Below are 20823 nucleotides of genomic sequence, written 5' to 3'. Positions count from 1 at the left end.
GATTGATGTGAAGGTGCTTTTCTTTTTGGGACCATTTGCCCTGAATGCACCGATCTGTCATGTGCGCCCCCCAGGCGTAGTTCGAGGCATCTGTTGTGATGACTTGATTTGCTTGAGGCTTGCAGAATGGGAGACCTGTGTTTGTTTGGCATGCTTGAGCCCACCACAAAAATTCCTTTTGAAGACATGGAATTAGTGGTATTATTGTTTCCAAACTGTGGCTGTGTTGAGACCATAGGTTTTTCAGGTACCACTGAAGTTTCCTCATATGCAGCTTTGCACATGGCATTAGTAGGATGCAAGATGCCATGAATCCCAGAGCCTGCAGGATTTTCCTTGCAGTCAGCCTGGTGAAATTTGCTAGTGTTCTGAAGTATTGAGTTAGTTGCCCCTGCTTCTCTGGCGTGAGGTAGGCCATCTAGGTGTTTGTGTCCAAGTTGGCACCCAGGAAAATTATTTTCTGAGAGGGTATTAGCCTTGATTTCTTTTTGTTGACTGTGTATCCCAGAGAATTCAACAACATTATTACAAAAGCCAGATGTTTCAGAAGTATGTGCTTGCTGTCTGCTTGGATAAGGCAGTCATCCAAATATGGGTATATTTGTATCCCTTGAAGTCTGCAGTAGGCAATTACTGATGCCAGGCATTTCGTGAATACTCTGGGCGCAGTAGATAAGCCAAAGGGCAATGCAGAGAATTGATATTGAACCTGCAAGAAATCTGAGGTATCTTCTGCAATTTTGTCTGATTGGGACATGCAGGTATACCTCCTTGAGGTCCAGTGTTACCAGCCAAGACTCCTTGTCCAGCATGGGAAGAAGCTGCTGTAATATGAGCATCTTGAATTTTGGTACGAGTAAAAATGTGTTTAGGATGGATAGGTCCAAAATAGGTCTCCAATCTTTTCCCTTCCTTGGTACCAGGAATAGTCTGGAATAAAAACCTTGACCTTGTTCGTAAGTAGGTACCTCTTGAATAGCTTTCATGTCCATGAGATCTGAAATTTATCTTTGCGCCTCTGCCCTTTGATTGTGTGGCAGGTTTGGCATGCCTCTCATTTTTGGAAGGGTGTGAAAATGGAATCTGTAGCCTCTGTTTATAATGTCCAGGATCCATTTGTCTTTTGTGACAATATGCCAATTTTTTGAAAATAATGCCAGTTTTCCGCCTAAGGGTGCTGCCATTTGAGCCTTGCTTGGCATGCAAAGGGGAAAGTCATTGGGCTTACTTTCTGAATGGCTGCGAACTATCCTCACCACCTTTTTGTGTAGAAGCTTGCCATTGTCTGCCTCTAAACGATCCTTGAGATTGCCCTCTGCCCCTCGGGCGCCTGTATCTACCTCTTTGGGGTCTGTCCATGGCTGGAAAGGACCAATTTTTGGAAGGACAATTTCTACTGAAACGTGGAGGTTGTACCTGTAGAAAATCTTTCACTGTTTGCATTGATTTAGCTTTTTCCTCCATTTTCTTTAATACCTCCTCAGCTTTAACACCAAATAATACATCCTTTTGTAGAGGGGCATCTAGTAATTTAGCTTTGACATGATCTGGTAAGGTTTGCTCCTTGAGCCAGGCATGTCTACGTATGACTGATCCTGTAACAGCAGCTCTACATGAGGCCTCTAGAGCATCAAAACCACATTGCAAGGTATGTTTACCCACTTGTTCTGCACTATGCATCAAATCCTGCAACTCCTTCAAGTCTGGTTGTTCAGGTTGTGACATTTTACTTCTCAACTGTGATAACAGAAACTGTTGGTACTTTAGCATATGGAACTGGCAGTTTAATGCCCTCATGGTTAAGGTGGCCGAGGTGTATACCTTTTTTCCCCCCACCTTTCTAAGGATCTGGAATCTCTCTCGGAAGGTAATGGGTTTTTAGCAGTGGAGGCCTTAATTCCCTTGGGGCCCTGTGAGATAGTTTCTGGGTCAGCCGCATGGCTTTTGTATAAAAATTGGTGTGAGTCAGGAACCCGGTAGTACCTGTCAGGCTTGACTGGGGCTGGAGGTAAAGAATCCGGGTTAAGGCAGGCCTCCGAGTACATCATCTAGTATGTCTAAGACAGGAGGTATAGCCAGAGGCCTGTGCTGGGGTAGCAAGAGAAAATCCCTAAGCCTTTTCTTGGAATCTGAGTACTCTTGGCCTTCCCAGTGGAAGTGTTCCCTTAAGGTATGCAAGGTTTCCCCAAATGAGTAATCCTCTGGGGGGGAGACAGAGGGAATGGACTCCTCAGCATCAGAATCTTCAAAAGGGGAGTAAGAATGTTCCTGTTCATCAGAGTGCTCTGAAATAATGGAGGCCTGGTCAGAGGAGGGGGATTCTTCCTCCACTCTGGGCCTTTTGTCCAGGGGGGTTGAGAACCCCTGATAAGAGTAATCAAATCCTCAGCCATTTTAAGCATCTGTTTTTTAGGCATGGGGCCTGGAGAAGGGCCCTGTGGAGCTTGTCTCTTAGAATGCATGGCTGCTTTAGACTTAGTGAAAGCCTTGATAGAAAAAGAAGAGGAAGGTCTGAAGACACCTTGAGAGGAGGCAGACCTGTCTACATTTTGAGATTGACTACCAAGAGTGGCTTTGGTATCTGTAGTCGGGGTGTGGGCCGAGGAGCCTGCGACCTCGGGCACAGAAGACACCACCAATGAAGTGTCGTTGGTAGGCAGGGGCTGCGTAGGCGCCTCGCTGAGAACCGGACCACTTGTAATCGGCTTTGGCATGGTGTCGGTAGAGGCTGCAAACCTCATGTGTCGGTCCTTATCTTTGCGTTTCTTAGACAAAACTGGAGTTGGAGTATCCGACCACATAATATAGTTAAATTTTTTGCCAAAATAGTGCTGGGAGAACTCCGCCTGACTCTTAATGGTGCGTTTGTTGAATGTAGCACAAAAACGACAGACCGAGACGTCGTGGTCTGGGCCTAAGCAAGGAATGCAGAGGGAATGAAAATCCTTATGCGGTATTTGCTTCCCACAAGAAATACAATTATTAACTTTGTCTGACATCGGTCTGAGGCAAGAAAAGTTTCCCCAACGGGGTACTTAGCTTTCAAGAAGACTTCGGTTGCAAAATTTTCGTAATTTCAGGAGCTGGCCGACCGGCACTTGCGAACTGCTTCTGCTTCGGGCACCACGCGGCAAGAAAGACTGAAGAAAATGGCATTGGCTGGTTCTTTTACACCCCTGGCGCACTGACGTCAGGGAAGAAGCGACGACAACCGACGCTGGACCTAGACTTTGGAATTCGGCCGACCGAGGACCCGGCTGACGGCAGGAGAACCCATCTATTATGACTGCAGCTGTATGCACAATGAACATCATCAAGGTTTTCCATGACAAATACTTGAGGTCACACGAAGAGGCTGGTTCGAAATGTGACATTGTCAGAGCTTGTAGAACTGATAAATCCCATGGTTGAATAGGTTCCCTAAAAGTTGGCTTCAGATGATTCGCACCTTTTATGAAGGTCTTGCACAATTTATGGGACATAAGAGAGGAATTGTGGACACCCTCACGAAAATTAGAAATTGCAGCCAAATGAACTCTAATGGTAGAGGTCGATAGACCCAACAGGTCGGCCAAATAGTCTAGTATTATCAACACTGGTGCTGAAAAGGGGTCTACATGTTTATCTTTCAGCCAGCAGGTAAATCTTTTCCACTTGCTCAGATAAATAATTCTAGTGGAAGACTTATGAGAAGCAATGAGAATACCTCGTACTGGTAAAGAAAGATCATTCTGCCTGGCAATCAAGGGAATTGGGGTAGCCAAGCCGTGAGCTTCAGGCTGTTCAAGTTGGGATGAACCAGGTTCTGTGAATGTGAGATCAACTCCGGGGTTGGATGGAGAATCCATGGTCGATCTAGTAGGCGAGGCCAAAGGAAGGGGAACCAAATCTGTCGAGGCCAATATGGTGCTATGAGGATCACCTTGCTCTTCAACCAAAGGGCTTTCTTCAGAAACTGGGGAATGAGGGGAAAGGGTGGAAATGTGTAAAGAAGACCCGAGGGCCAATTGTGGACTAGAGCATCCCTGGGTGACTGTCCCGGAGGAGGAATCAGGGCGAAGTAGCTGCTGCATTTGTATTTGGTCGGGGATGCAAAGAGGTAACAGCAAGGATGGCCCCAGCGGTGGAAGACCTCCGCTGCTATCAAGGGATTCAGGAACCACTCGTGAGGTTGAAGAATGCACCTGCCGAGTCTGTCTGCTATCACATTGGAACTCCTGGGAATGTGAGTTGCTAGAAGAAATCGGTTGGTAGCCATCGCCCATTGCTATATCCTTATGGCCTCTCGACAAAGGGGGCAAGATTTGGTTCCACCTTGCTTGTTGATGTACCAGACCACCGCCATGTTGTCTGACTGAATCGTAATTGTCCCAGGCGGCAGCAGGATATGGAATGCTTGCAACGCCAGAAGCACTGTCCTGAGCTCTAGAACATTTATATACAGATGGGCCTCCAGTTCGGACCAAGTGCCTTGGACTGTCTGTCCCTGACATAGCCCCCCCACCCCATCAGGGAGGCGTCCGTGGTCATTGTGGCCTTGGGTTGCTGGGGGGAGAAGGGACGAGACCATTGTGAGAGATTGTGTGTCATCCACCAATTTAAATCCTGTTTGCACCTGTGGGTTACATGAATCATGGCTGAAAGGGGGTGCTGAAAAGGATACCATTGGGTGAGCAGTAGCCACTGCAGAAGCCTCATGTGAAACCTGGCCAGGGGAACAATGGTGATGGAGGCTGCCATGGAACCCAACAGCTGTAGAACAGAGTGAGCCGTGGATTTTTCCTTTGAAAGGATTGGAAGTAGTTGTTACTTTATCCTTAGAATTCTGTGCTCTGGAATAGCAGCTCTGCAGTTTTTTGTGTTTAAGATAACCTCTATGAATTCTGTCGACTGAGATGGGGTGAGACTGGATTTTTGCCAGTTTATGGTTATGTCTTGCCTTTGAACAATGAGGAGAGAGTATGCCAGGGCTTTTTCCAGTAGATGTCTGGTGGGGGCGGAAATCTAGGTATGGAAACACCTGGAATCCTTGTAGTCGCAAGTGAGCTGTGACAACTGTCATGCACTTTGTGAACACTCTGGGGGCTGTAGAGAGTCCGAAAGGCAGTACTCTGAATTGGTAGTGACTGGCTCCTGCACGGAAGCGCAGATATCTTCTTGATGGCCTGTCCACCTTTATGTGGTAGTACGCATCTTGAAGATCTATACAGCACATCCAATCGTCTTTTTCCAACAGCGGGAGGATAGACTGCATTGTGACTATCTGGAATTTTTGTACTCTCACAAACTTGTTGAATACACTGAGATCCAAAATTGGTCTCCAGTCACCGGTTTTCTTTGGCACCAAAAATAATCTTGAGTAGAATCCGGATCCTATCTGGTCTGGACGGACTATTTGGATGACTCACTTTCTTAGCAGCTTTTCTATCTCTAGTGCTGCTTCTTCCCTTTGACTGGATGGAACGTCGGGAAGATTTTTTGAAGGGATGGGACAAAAATTGAAGGGGATATGATAACCTCTGATTATAATCCTTTCTACCCAAGAATCGGTGGTGATAGTTAGCCAGGCAGAAGGGTACAAGGAGAAATGTCCCCCAACCACCTCCTGAGGAAGGGAGTTGGGCCGCTCTTCAGGAGCGCTGGTAGGATTGTCCAGGGAAAGAATCCCTGGAACCCTGGTTACGCAGATCCCCTCTGTCCCAAAAGGAGCGTCTTCCCTGTGAGTTTCCTCCTCTGGCACTGGGGGAGAACTTGGCATGTGTGTCACGCAAAGGACCCTGAGATTTCTTGAACCATATCTTCCCACTCTTTTGGTTTCGGGAGAAAGCACATTGAGGGGAAGAATAACAGACACCTATGGTAGAAAGGGTCTTACCATCCTGTTCACATCTGCCCAGTGTGCTTTTAACTTTGGGCCCAAACAACGCCTCAATAGGGGCATTAAGAAAAGAAGACTTAAAGGGTTCCGTGAAGTTGCACAAGCGCACCCAGACGTGTCGTCTCAAGACCGCAGCTGAACCTGCTGCTCTAGCTGCTCCTTCTGATGCGCGAGATGTCAATCGCATAGAGGAGTCAGATATATATTCAATGGTGGTCAGCTGAGAGGCCACTTTGTCGTGGACCTCATCAGACACGGCACCAGTCAAGGTTTCAGAGAGCTCAAAAACCAGATCCTTCTGAAGCCTGGTAAAATGTGCCATATAATTCAGGGACCTGATAGCAAAGGTCACTGAAGCAAAGGTGTGCTTCACTATCCTGTCCACGGCCCGGGACTCTCTGTTAGGCGGATGGACAGTCTGGCTTTCTTCTTCTGTCAGATCCTTTTTTGTTGTGGCCGCCACCACCAATGCGGATCCAAAACAGGAGGGGACAAGATCTTATATGGCCTCTGGGGAATAGCTTAGACAGTATCAGGAGCCTTCCAAGCACTCTGAGCTGGACAAGTTCATCAGCAGGTGAAGTAACCCAGGAGGTAGGGGGCCGGGCATGAAAGGCCTGCAGGAACACAGATTCCTCAGAGGTCGGATTAGAGGACTACCAGTCACCTCTCTATTTCAGAATTTCGAGGATATCACCAAAGGATACCTCAGAGGGTGACCGAGAGAATCCTTCCCCCTCATCGAAATCTGTGTCTTCAAGAGGGACTCCTCTGTGGAGTCCATGTGCTTCCTCTTACACAAACTTTTCTGGTGGACCTCCTCAGCGGGAGAAGCTGGAGAAGACAGCGGAAAAGGGGATTCCTGAGGGAATATATCCTGCGGCCCCTGCACCCGGTGTCCGCTAGATGCGACTTGTGAAACCAGTATATCACAGGAGGGCGGAGGTATAGACAGTCTGGAATCGCCAGCAGCAGCAGCGAAAGTCTTCTCCATCAGTTGGAAGGCTGGTCCACCTGAAGAAGAGTGCATGTCTAGGACAGGGGTCACCCCTCCCCTAAGTGGTTCAGCCTGCCGACCCGGAGTCCCTGGATGGCTGTGGAGCAGCAAACTATGCGTGTCACAACTGACAACCTGGGTCGTAGCAGAACTCTCCTGCCACTAAGGCAACTGCGGTTCCTTAGTGAGATCCATAAAGGGAACCGCAGAAGGGGAAGACTGTGCTATATCCATGAACTTCAAAGGCAATGAAGGAGGAGAGTAAGAAGGAGTCTTTGGAAATGGGTGATTACCTCCCAAGGAAGGATAGTTCCTGAGGGGTGGGATACCTCTGGCCAACAGTACCTGGTCCACAAGATGCAACACATCATGTTCGGAAAGGCTTCTAGTGGGCCTCACGGAGACTGAGGGAGAAACAGGTCTGTCCACAGAGGAGGCAGGCTCGGTGGCCATCTCATCTGACCACACAGAGGACAACGGTGCCAAGAGAGACTGGACTACTGTTGTCTGCACCGAAGAATTCATCGGTGCCAAGGTCATGGTCTGCACCGACACAGGGATCGGTGCTGAAGTGGTTGTCGGTGCCAAAGCTGGAACCCACAAAACTGGAGTCAACAATAAAGGCGTTGGATCCGAAGAAGATCTCGGAGCTGACATGGTTAAGGTCTGTGCCGACTGAATGGTCGGTGCCGATACAGTGGTAATGGTATGCACCGAGGAGCCACTCTGTGCCAATATATAGAAGGCTGCAGGAGAAGACGGAACCGAAATCACTAATGGAGCGGAGGGTCTCGGTGCCGAAGGTCTAGGCACCAAAAGCACTGGGGCTGACAGAGAGCTCCGGAGCCGTAATTTTAGCCTTTTTAGGTTTTGGTTGGCAGGAGTCCTCAGCCGGGGACAAAGGCAAAGATTTAGCCTTAGAAGGAACATCCAAAGTTTTCTTATGGGCTCTAGGATGGGGTGAGGCCTCTGACCCAGAAATAGCCTCTGAAAAGGGAGATTTTAGAAGTCCCTTCAGAATCAGCTCGTTTTTCCTTTCCAACAAGGTTCTATTAGAAAAGTTCTCACAAACAGTACAGGGTGGGTCAACAGACAAATGGGAAGCTCCCAAACAATAAACACACAGAGTGTGCATCAGAAGTAGGCAGTTTGTATCCACAATCAGAACACTGCTTAAACCCCGGACTACCTATCTTATCTGTCATGACAGCATATTAATTAATAGAGAAGGTACCAGCAATGGTACAAGAGTTAACCAGAAGGTATGAGAGAAAAGGGAATAGGATTACCAACGAAGATAAAGAGAAATTACCTTGCGGCAAAAAAGGCAAAGAAAGAAGCAGAAAAACCTGAAGAAATTATGACCACTAGATGCGATAGGGTAAGACACAATAAAATATGAACTTTCCTGACAGAAACGTAATCTGTAAAAGTATTGAACAACAATTGAATGTACTTAGCTCAAGAGACGTAGCTTGACACGACCGAATGGCAATGCGGCAAACGAAATCGGGGGTAACAGGGAGAGGGGGATTGTGGGTAAGAGTTTAGCTCGAGAGTTTGAAGCTGACGTGAGCTTGGAAAATGGCCGGCTCGGTTCCAAGCTCGGAACCGATACCCATGCGTAAGGAATGAATGAGGATTAACAATATCAGATCAAACATTAGTTAGCACTGAAAGATAAAGTTCAAACAATTTTCAAAACAGAAATACTAAGAATGGTAAATCATATGAAAGACAGACCAAAATACTTATAGCACACACACACACACACACACACACACACACACACACACACACACACACACACACACACACACGTGCAAACTGAATGTGAAAAGGAACTGCTGCAAAATGTGGATTAAACCTACAGAAACAAAAAGCTCATAGCTAGGCAAAGATAGTGTTTCTGTTCATAAAAAAAATGAAAAAATAAAGTTTATTCAAAGTTAATCATTACATCACAGGATTTCTACTTTAGAAGAAGCTACAGTCTTAACAATACAGGTGAGACTGTTGCAAAACTGTTGATGATCTCTGCTTACCTCACCATGGAGAAGTTCTCGTCTTCGCCCCTGTGGCTCATCTGAAAACCAACATGTCAATACTAATTAAAAATAATGAAAAAAAAACTCTATAAGAAGGAACATTACAGCTGGTTTTCAATAAAACAAAGTATTTCCCTCAAAACAAGGTATGAAGTCAGTCAGTGTTAATGGCAGTTGAAATGCTGTCATGAAAAATTACTGCATGTAGAAATCAAGAGGTTACACTAAACTAAAAAAACAGGAATTTAGTAGTACATGGAAAGTTTTAACAATACCTGTTGGTACTATCAAAAGTAACAGTGAGCTGCATTCAGAAAATGAGAAGAATTAATCCTCCAACAATTCCTTCTACCAGTAACACCAGAATAAGCCTATGAGACAGAGAAACAGTGTGTGTGTGTGTGTGTGTGTGTGTGTGTGTGTAAAATGGGGGTGGCAGAAAAGTACCCAAGGCTTGTACAAAATCCCACAGAGCACAAGATCACAATTACTTTCATAATCACACCACTGTTTATCTAAAAAGGCCTAACACATTGAAACATACACAGCAGCCATGTTTTACATTTTATTGTAGTAAAAGTACAAAAATAAAATGACTGGTCCAAGTTGTGACTAGTCCTTCCTGGACATACTGCTTGTTCAACTAATTTCTGCAATTACTCACCTAGTCTAATCGTCTCTGCATAAACATACTGAACTGTTTCTAACGAGATGAGAGGGACGTCTGGCTCAACAAACACAGTCTTGTTATTACATAATAATTTTAAATAGCAGGCACTGGAAGTATTCAATTTTTAAGCCCAGTCAGTAGCAAAAGCACTTGCATAATAGGTTCATAGGTGATTATAAGGCTAACAGCCCCAGGAGGCCTTTTTAAGCCTAGACATGCATCACAAATGTATCTGACAAGTTCTGAAAACCTAGGGTTATTTTAAAGGATATATGTAGGCTTGAGATAGGGTGGTCAAGCATTTACAGGCTGCCTCTGTCTACTAAAGACACAGGTGCCAGACTGGGGTAAATTTCTGATTTCTCCATCAACTAGTCCACATTTCACTTGAATTGGGTTAAGGAAGCCTGTTCCAGACAGGAATCCTCAGAGACTCATATCTGTCCCTCCAACAGGTCCTGTTTATGTTGCAGGTGAGGTTTAGGTCCCTAGATTGGGTAATTCTGATGTTACTAATTTTGCAAATGTGCAACAGGTCCATCAGAGTTGGATCAAATGATGCTTTGTAGGCCAGGCATAGACACCTTTCAGCAGTCTGTAGGAGACAAAGTACAGGGGATAGGACTGCGAGGCAGTCACTGTAGGATATGTTGTATAAGTCCTGTATTCTTTTTCTGAGGAACATCTGTGCACACTACAGTTTATGCATATGACTGGTCAGATACATACTGAATGTAGGAAGGTGTACACAATAACTGGTCTGATGAATGCCAAGTACAGTGAAACAATTACATTTTTTTTACCTGGTGACAAACCCTTGCGTATAAGTTGCACAAGATAGAATAATTTCTTTACTACTGTTGACATAATGATGATCAAAAAGCAGATTATTGTCTGAATGCAATGGCAAATCCCTAACCACTTGGTCTACTCTTAGCAGGTGTATCAATGTAGTAGTTTCCAAGGGTAGCTGTCTTCCCAAATGATACTATTATGCATTTCATGACACTTCGTTTTGGACTGTGGCTCTGGCACCATTTATTAGTCTGTCAGACCTTCTTGAAGGGTATTTGTGGGATTCTATGACTGTGACTGTTTGAACAAGGTTGCAGACAACTGCAAACTGGAGGCCCATGAGGGGGTTTACTCAATGACTGGGCTGACGAGGGCTAAGTACAGTGAAACAATGGCATCCTTGGACCTAGATGCCAAACCTTTGCTTACAAGTTGTGCAACATAATTATTTCCTCACTACAGTACACACATGATGGTCAAATGCCAAATCACTGTCTACATGCATCCTCAAATCCCTGTCTACAGAGTCTACTCTTAATGCAATAGTTTGCTAGGGTAGCTGCTTTTCTGAAAGATGCTATGATGCAATTTTTTGGTACTGAGTTTTAAACCATGACACTGGTGCAAGTTGTCTGTGTCAGGCCTTCTTGAAGATATTTGTTTCTTGCAGGTAATCAATGGCTGCACCCAATGTGCAATCATCTGCAAACTTGGTCCAGCCAGAGGTCCTTAATGTTAGCCTTGACCAAGGGAGAAGTAGATGCCAAACAGAAGCAGCCCTAACACTGAGGCCTGAGGCACCTCACTAGTAACTGATCTTTATGGGGAAGCAGACTTGCCTCCTATTATATCTTCTTGGGTCCTGTCAATAAGCCGGCTTTCCATCCAGCAAGTGATGCAGGAGTTTATAGCTAATTTAGTGAGCTCTTTTACAATGCTTGAGTGGGGTATTCTGTTAAATGTCTTGGCTACATCAAGGTAGGCAGTATGCACCATTTTGCCCTCATCTATTGCACTGGTGACATTTTCAGACAAGTCCAACAGGCTGAGTAGACCTGCCCTTGACAAACCCAAGATGATTGGGTCTAATGTCTTTAGGCTACCTATGTCATCATTTAGGTTATCCACGATTATTCTCTCCACAGCTTTGCACATCAGGCTAGTCAGGCTTAGGGGTCGATAATTCCCTGGGTCCGTGGATGGCCCACCCTTGTACAGCGGGATGACTGCTTCAGTCCTCCATTCACCTGACATGAAGCCTGTTTAGAGGCTGTGGACAAATAGTGATGGTAGTGGGCCCAATAGTTCATGTTTCATTCTATTAAGGAGGCATCCTGAGATTTTATCGGGACTTATCTATGCAGTGTTCTTGGTCTTGGAGACTGCCTTGAGTACCTGCTCTCTAGAGATAGTTGCAGAGGGTTATGGATGTGTGTATTTCCTGAGGAGCTTCTGATGTGGACAGGGGATAAAAATGGAGCTAAATTTGTCAGCCAGGAGGTTTTCTATATCTTGTGGCTATGTATAGGTGGTCCTAATTAACAATTATTTATTGATTTGGCTTTGGTGGACTTGATTGCCCCCCCCCCCCCAAGTGCTCATTTAGGATGATGAGGGATTGTTTTTCCCTTGCTGAGCATTTTACCTTTTAATTTTTTTACATAAACTTCTTCCTTTTATTATACAATCTTCTGGTGTTGGGATTCCACCAGAGGCAGCTTATTTTTTGAAATGATTCTGCACTTAATGTGATTTGGTACAGTTGTCTCTCTGTAGTTGTTAATATGAATATATAGGATTTCTGTAAACAATTCCACACAGGCAGTGGTGTTCCCAGAGTTTCGGGGGGGGGGTTTGAAATTTTGTCAGGGTGTCAGTAGTAGGAAGTTTACCCTAGAATATTTCCTAACAGTTCCAGGTCTGTGCCCTTGGTTTTAATATTACTTCAAAGAAGTTTTATCCAGTGAGGCCATTACACTAGGGAGGGTGTAACATTTCACCATGTTTGCGAGGATCAAGTTAAAGATGTATACACCCCCATTGGGTGTAGAGACTAACTGGTCCTAGTTGTTTGAGTTTACAAAATCAAGGAATCTCCGAGTCTGCATGTTAGCGGTTGTGTATGATTCCCAGTTTACAGTGGGGTATCCATGAGTATGGTGTTAGGTTGAAACAGAAATGTCTCCAGCACTTCTGACTTTCGTGGATCATAGAGGAGGACCTATAAGTTCAGAGGTGTATATAATGCTAACGACAAGAACCCTTATAAGCCCAGCAATGCAACCAAAATGTGACCAACAAATCTGATTTACATAAGGGGTGATTTACTGACTGCCTCTGTCCATCACAAACATAGATGCCAGACCAGTGGTGAACTTCAAATTAACCATCCATTGGTCTATGTTGCGTTTAAATAAGTTTAGGGAGGAACTCTGGTTCACACAGCTGGGGAGCCTGTTCCAGGGAATGGGAATTCTTTTAGAAACACATCTGTCTCTCCAACATGTCCTATTTATATTGCAAACAAAATTTAGTTTTTTTGACCCAGTAGTTCTGAAAAAACAGGGTCCAGGGATGCCTTGTATGCCAAGCAAAGATCACCTCAAGTCTGTATGATACACAATAAACAGATAGGGCTTTCAGGCAATCAGCATAGGATATTTTGTTTACTCCCTGTATTCTTTTTGTAAGGAACCTTTGTGGATGTTCCACTTACTGCATGTGCATGGCTTGCAAGGATATGGCATGGGACTTTGTCTAAGGTAATTTGAACGTGGAAAAGCTCAAGCACATCATACTAATGGAGCAGCCTTCAGGTGTGTTTGCTTTAATATGACACCTCCATCTTTTTCCTTTCCTGCACAGTAGGTGGTTTAAATGTGTGAAATGCATTCTGGCCCTGCAATGCTGGGATGCTCTCCATGAATTTAAATCATGTTTCAGTAATTGCAAAGATATCTACATTGTCCATGGTCAGACGAGCTTGCAGGGACAGCAGCTTCTTGTTTAGACTACTAGCACTGAGCAGTAACTTCATCAGGTTTTCCTGGGCTGGTTTAATTATGTTGGTAGGTATATCAACTTGGCAATGACTAAAAAAGGCAACAAATGGGGGGAAGGTGTAGATCAGAGTGTATGTGCTGTGTCTTTAAGAAGCATATCAAGGACTGAACGTGCACAAATAAATACTAGGCATGTGCTATTCTCAGTGCCATTTTGAGAGTGCAGCCAGAGAGTAAGCATGTATGACTGCAGTAGTTAGTTTGTATATGTTACTTAAGTTAAAGTCAGTAAACTTCTATCGTGATGTGTTTGTATATAATAAAGCTGCCTGATCACAACCCACGAAGACTCTTCTACTGTGTCCAAAGTAGGAAAGCGACATGGTGTCAGAACAGGGATTCAAAGAATGATAATTGGAGTCATGAGGTGCAAAGATGACAGTGAAGGTAAACTAAGAGAAATGAGCACGAAAAAGAGCCAGAAAAGAATCAAAGGTAATGAAAATTCGCACAATCTGCTTGTTTTATAAAAAAGAGCATTACAAGGGCACAAACCACATTATTAAACAAGCAGGAGGTACAAAAGGTTTAGCAACTAAGGGAAATGTTTAAAATTAACATATTTGACAAAACCATTATCAGAAAAGTAAAATGAGTATGTTTAAAGCAAAATGAGCATGTTTAAGGCAAAACGGGCATGTTTTGAGTAAAACGAGCACAAGAAAAGTACAATGGACATGAAAAGAGATTAAACAAGCAAAATGAATATAATAAGGGCAAAAAGGGCACATTAAGCATAAATAAAGGAAGGAGACTGCATGTTTTTCGGCAAAGTGCTGTGTTTTGGCATAACTATGACTTTGTATTGTATAAAGGTCATAATTAGAGTTATTTGAAGTATCCCAAAGTATGTAAAAGTGCTTACAGTGTGGGCTTATTAATGTGCATGCATTCCGAAGAGTTTACTTGTGTTCAAATTGCATCTATTTTGTGAAGTGCTGTCAAAGTATAGCCATTTCGAAAAGTTTCTTGTGCTGGGTGTGGCCATTCGCAAAGTGCTGCAATTACAGCGTGTTTCTTGCACTGTAAAGAATTGCCTAGCAAGGTACCACCATTTTGGGGAAGTTTCAGTGTGCTGTGTACAGTTTATTCGTGAAGTACGATTACTTCAAAATGTTATTTACTCTGAGCTTCTCTTGCCCAGTTCATTCACATAGTGCAGTTATTTGATATGTTTCTTACACTACGAGGTGATTTCTTGCAATACAGTAATTTCAAGAGTATTACAGTGCCCGAGAGACTTATTTTGCAAAGTTCAGTTGCACAGAGGCTTACTGTGCTATTTGGAAAAGTTACAAATACTGGTATAAATATCTGGCACACATGTACGAGTTTGTGCTTATTTGCAAAATCCTTCAATGGTATGTTTTAATATGGAAGATGGATTTTGAAGCCCTTACCACTTGTATTTGATCTGAATATTGCAGAGAATTGGAGAATATTTGAGCAAGAGTATGATATTTTTATACAACCAGCTTATTCAGATAAAGATGCACACACCAGGACATTCATTTTGCTAAACCTAGTTGGGTTAGAGGCCACAGAAAGAGCATTCATTTGTGTATGCACCAGCAGTATATGAGGGAGAAGGTGAAAATCATCATATTGTTGTGCAGGCTGAATCAAGCGAAGACCCTGAGTGATTGAAGTGCAAGTTCCGAGAGATGTGTAACCCCCAGACAAATATTACATTAGAGAGGCATTTCTATTACACCAGAGATATGAAACCAGGGGAAACTTTTGCAACTTATATAACTGACCTGCTAAACAAAGCCAAAATGTGCCAGTTTGGTGACTTAAAAGATGAGTTAATAAAGGGCAGGCTCATGTGTGGTATTAATAGTGCTGTTGTGAAAATGATTTTGCTTCAGGACAGTGATTTAACATTGAGTAAAGCCATTGAGATTTGTCAAATCCATGAAATGACAGAAAAACATCCAAGTATGCTTGCAAGTGACAAGAGCATGGTTTCAGTAGGCTCCAGAGCAAATGTAGATAGCATACAACACGTGGCATCAGAAGTAGGCCTAAGCACATGGCGACCGCAGCCCCTGCTGGTTCACCAAGGAAACCGGGTCTATATTAGAACATCGAAGTTTCAGAACTTCGAATGTTCTAATATCGACCCCTAGTAACCGAAAACTGATAACATCGAAAATTCAGAACAAATTTTTTCCTAAGGAAAAAACTTGCTGCTCCAAAACACATACACACAACACAAACACACCAAACAAACAGCAATCCACACATATACACCTAAAATCTTACATCTAAACCTACACTAAACTGCACATACACCACTATCTACCCACTTACCTTAACCCAAACCCTAACCCTAAGGTCCGTCACTATTGCACACACACCTCACCCGCACCCTAACCCTAACTCACCTACCCCACCCTAACCCTCACGTCCACACATTCGCACACTTACCTGACACGTGCCCTAACCCTAACTCACCTAACCTGCCCTAACCCTCACGTCCTCACAATCGCACACTTACCTGAACCCGACCTGTAACTTTCCACCACAGAGATGAAAATAGCAAAGCGACAGGAATGGATTCTTTCCCTAGGAAAGAATTTGGTTTTCTGAAACTTCGCTATTTTCAGCTTTCACTTATTAGGGGTCGATATTAGAACATCCGAAGTTCTGAAACTTTGATGTTCTAATATAGACCCAGGAAACCACATAGTTTTCCAGCAAGTTCTAAGACTAGTTCAGTTAGAGGAACATGTCCCTCAGTGCGGTACAAGCATGAATCAGCACAACCCAAGTCTAGCTTTATTGTTAACTGTTGCAACTGTAGTGTCAAAAATGAATCTAAAAGAGAGAAAGGCTTAGCATTTTGTCAGGAAATGGAAACATTTCTAAATGTTTTGCAAATCAAGTAAACCCCACACAGCTGTAAAGAAAGGTCACACAAAAAAGCAAGTTGATCGAGTAGACTGGAATTCTGCTTTCTTTGCAGATGATGTATCAGTAATTGGTGAGAGAGAGTTGATGCAGTGAATTTATTGGCAAACAGTGAAGTGTTTTGTACAGTCCGGTTCAATGGTAAATCCACAGAGCTTAAAGTAGACACTGGTTCAAAGTGTAATGTTACATCAACAGACACATTTGCTAAAGTGAGAACTTATGAGCAACTCAATGTACCCAGTAATGCGAAACTTGTTGCTTATGGACGTGAAGAAATTTAAACAGAGGGCTCAGTGATGCTTTCATGTTATTTGGCCAACAACTGCTATAACTTGTTATTCTATGTAATTCGAAGACCAGTACAGTCTTTATTGGGTCTCAAGGACAGTTTGGAAATTAATCTGCTTTCTTTTACCTAAGTTCATTACATAAGTGCATATCCTAGTTCCAATTTTTCTGATGCCATTTTCTCAGAGTATGCTGATGTTTTTGATGACAAGTTGGGCAAACTTCCAGTTGTGTATTCCACCAAGTTAGACCCAGAGGTCACTCCAGTAATCAGACCAGCAAGAAGAGCTCCGATAGCTATGCAGGATAAAGTTAAGGCTCAGCTGGATAAAATGGTACAGCAAGGTGTAATTTGTCCAGTTACACAACCAACTGAATGGGTGTCATCTATGGTAGCAGCTCACAAAAAAGCCTCAGACCAGAAGATGTACTGACCCAAGAGATTTGAACAAAGCAGTGAAGAGACCGTATCATCCAATGCGTACAGTCGAAAAGATTGTAGCTCTAATACTGAATAGCACTGCTTTTTTTTCTGTCTTGGATGCAAAAAGTTCATTTTGGCAAGTGATGCTTGATCCCAAGTCCTTATTACTAACCACTTTTGGTACTCCCATTTGGTAGATACAGATTCCTAAGGGTGCCATTTGGAATAAATTCTGCAAGTGAAGTTTTCCAGAGTGCAATGGAGCAAATTATTTGGGGTTATCCTTGTGCCATAATAGTAGATGACCGATTGGTTGAACGCAATGGTGAAGCAGAGCACGACAGAAACCTAAAGAAAGTTCTAGACAGAGCACATGAAGTAAACCTGAAGCTCAATCGTCTGGATTCTGCAATTCAGACTACCAGAAGTTAAATATGTGAGTCATTTATTTACCAGTACTGGCTTGAGACCAGACCTGACAAAGCAAACAGCTATTCTTGAGATGTCAGCACCAGAAAATACAGCATTTCGTAGGCATGGTCAACTATTTAGGCAAGTTTATACCAGACTTCAGTAAGTTGACAGCACCTTTAAGAGAGCTGATGTGCAAAAATGTTGCATGGTCATGGTTAGAACAACACCAGAAGGCATTTGAAGACCTTAAGCAGAAAATTGCCAACCCACCTACATTAAGATACTATGATGTGAATAAACCAGTCACTCTTTCCTGTGATGTTTCAAAATTTGATCTTGGTGCAGTTATGCTTCAAGAAGGGAGACCAGTAGCCTATGCATCTAGAACACTTACCCAAACTGAAATGCTGTATGCTCAAATTGGGAAAGACCTTTTGGCAACAGTATTTGCATGTTCCAAGTTTCATGATTATATTTATGGTGGAGCTATTCAGACTGAAACTCATCACCAACCTCTAGCTACTAATGTAAAAAGCCTATGCATTCAGCTTCAGCAAGACTACAAAGAATGATGCTCAAATTGCAAAAGTACAACTTCAAAATGGTCTATACGAAAGGCAAACTACTCTATCTGGCTGACACCTTATCCAGATCGTCCAGAAATGTGACAAAACAGCTTGATAAAAAGAATTTTGAATTTGACGTGATGGCAGTGCATAATTTTTCTACCACTAGGCTTGATGAGTTAAGAGATCACACACAGACTGATCAAATTATGCAAATGCTCAATCACTACATTAATGTTGAATGGCTATCAAAGCAATCAAGTGCACCAACTGAAGTGCAAACCTATTTTTCTTACAGAGATGAAATATTGATGGAAGATGGCATTATTTTCAAAAGGTCCTAAAATTAAAAACCGAAAAGCACCAAAAATGCAAGAGGAGGACTCCAATTCAAAGTTTTTAGCGTAGTCAAAATTTAATGTTCGCTATTCGTCTGACAGACTTCTTCAGAAACTAAACATAAAAACTCTGTAACCAACCAATCAGCACATCACAGTAATTGAAAATAATTACATCATACTTAAATGCTAAAAATACATTAAATGAAATAAAAACAAATGTACCTATAGAAAGCACAAAAAGAAAAATGTTCTTATACAAAACAACAAACTGTTGTCACGAGAAGCAAAGACTAATGTTTGTTGACAGTCACTTTCCTATTATTTAAGAAACACGGTCTTAATGACGTTGTGAACATAAAGTGTTTCTATAGGTACATTAAGAATTTGTTGGAAAGGAATTACTCCGGAAAAAATTAGGGTCAGATGCGGAAATGTGGACATTGTGCACAATGCCACCTTATTTTAGAGGCCAACATAATTAGCATCAGGGGTTATGGAAAAGTTTCCTTGGCAAGAAAGTTTAATTGCCAGAGCAAATGTCTGGTGTACATTGCAATATGTCAAATTTGTGAACAATTTTATATTGGTAAAACTATCAATATGTTACACAAACAAATTTATCAGCATGTATACGACATTAGAAAGGGCAATATCCACAGCATTGTTTTAAATTTTCTGTTTTAGAACAAATACATGTTGAGGGGACTAGGGGAGGGCAAGTTAAGATGCTCCTTGAGTATAACGAATTACTCTGGCAACTTTGATGCAATGCCACTAATAACTGGGTTAAATGACACACTGTCTATTTCGAGTTATTTAAAACTCAAGTCCAATTTCCATTTGTAGTAGAAAACTTTTAGTTATGTACTCACCATAACTTCAGATGTTTGGGATCCATCTCGCCTACATTCTGACTGATGGGTTCGGAGCCGATCCCTCAGCTCCGACTCGGCACGCTTATGCCAAAGAGCGAAGTCTCTTATTGGCTGAGCTTACTATATCCCAGGATGCACCACTACCAGTCCCCCAGATCTAGTTTGTCCGCATACATGCACACATGCACGCACTGATTATATAACATCGTCAGATGAAACAAGATAGAAACAGTAGAACTCAAAACCGTTCAATCTCTTCTGATCTCCAAGACAGGGGGAAGGAGGGTGGGTATTAGGATTGAAGCGGTGTTGGATCCCAAACATCTGAAGTTATGGTGAGTACATAACTAAAAGATGTTATGTGATCCTATCTCGCCTACATTCTGACTGATGGGACAGCGTCCCTAGCACCTGAATCCTGGGTGGCTCACTGGAAAACACTCCTGAGTACCGTGGAACCAAATGATGCTCGCCCTTTAGATGCCACATCCAATTTATAATGGGAAATGAAAGTGTGCGGATTTGACCAAGTAGCCGCAGCACAAATCTCCGATATAGCAAGTTTGGAATGAAAGGCTATAGAAGTTGCCATAGCTCTGGTAGAGTGAGCTTTGATAGATGTTGTAAGTTGCTTATTCAAGAAGAATAAGCCTGAGTTATACAATCTCTAATCCATTTGGAGATAGTAGCTTTTGTAATGGTTTTACCCAATTTATTGTCTGAGAAGGACACAAACAATTGGTCTGACTTACAAAATTGTTGAGTCCTGTCTAAATAGAAGCGCAATTGCCTGTGAACATCCAATTTATGGAGAGTGTATTCTGCATCATTGGAAAATTTTGGGAAGAAAACTGGTAGCTCTAGAGATTGTTGAAGACAGAGATTAGAACAGACCTTTGGGACAAAGGATGGATTAGGCCTAAGTGATACTCTATCCTTGTGGAAAATCAAGTACGGGGTTTAATAGATAGGGCTTGAAGCTCTGAGACTCTTCTTGCAGAAGTAATTGCAACTAAGAAGGCAGTTTTCCAAGACAGATATTTTAACTCACATGTAGCAGCAGGTTCGAAGGGGAAGATGTTAATGCACGAAGCACCAAATCAAGATCCCACGGAGGCGCAGGATGAAAAACTGGGGTCTTAACAGGCCCGCACCTTTAATAAAAGTCTTGCATAATCTGCTGCTCATCAATGGAGGATCCATAGATTCGTGGAATTTAGAGATAGCCGCCAGTTGTACTTTAATAGTAGAGACAGAAGATCCTTGATTAAACAGGGATGTTAAAAATTTCAAAACTTCCGGGATCGAGCAGTGATAGGGTCTAAGCCCTGAGTTGAGCCCAGATAGCAAACCTCTTCCACTTACTGAGGTACAATTTGTTAGTGGTGGGTTTGTGGGCTGAAGATAAAATGTGAATAACTTCCGGATCTAATGTGTGACTTCTGACTAAAGTCGGAAGTGGAGGAGCCAGGCTGTCAACTTCAAGGAGCGTAGGGACTGATGCTGTTGTCCCGACTGATGGATTAGCAGATCTGGAGTTAGATCT

General features: G+C 43.0%; 1 protein-coding gene across 1 annotated transcript in view; it reads right to left on the bottom strand.

Moving 5' to 3' along the window:
- LOC122806065 (serine/threonine-protein kinase ULK3-like) overlaps window positions 1-20823 on the bottom strand; it is a 631732-nt gene that overhangs the window by 444785 nt on the left and 166124 nt on the right. The window contains exon 3 of the mRNA XM_044076304.1: window positions 8921-8961. Within this exon, the coding sequence (XP_043932239.1) occupies window positions 8921-8961 (41 nt within the window). The remainder of the gene's footprint in view (window positions 1-8920; window positions 8962-20823) is intronic.

The sequence above is a fragment of the Protopterus annectens genome, chromosome 7.part0 (genome assembly GCF_019279795.1).
Source record: "Protopterus annectens isolate FY-2018-M chromosome 7.part0, PAN1.0, whole genome shotgun sequence".
NCBI lineage: Eukaryota > Metazoa > Chordata > Ceratodontiformes > Protopteridae > Protopterus > Protopterus annectens.
This window is presented reverse-complemented; position numbering and strand designations above follow the sequence as displayed.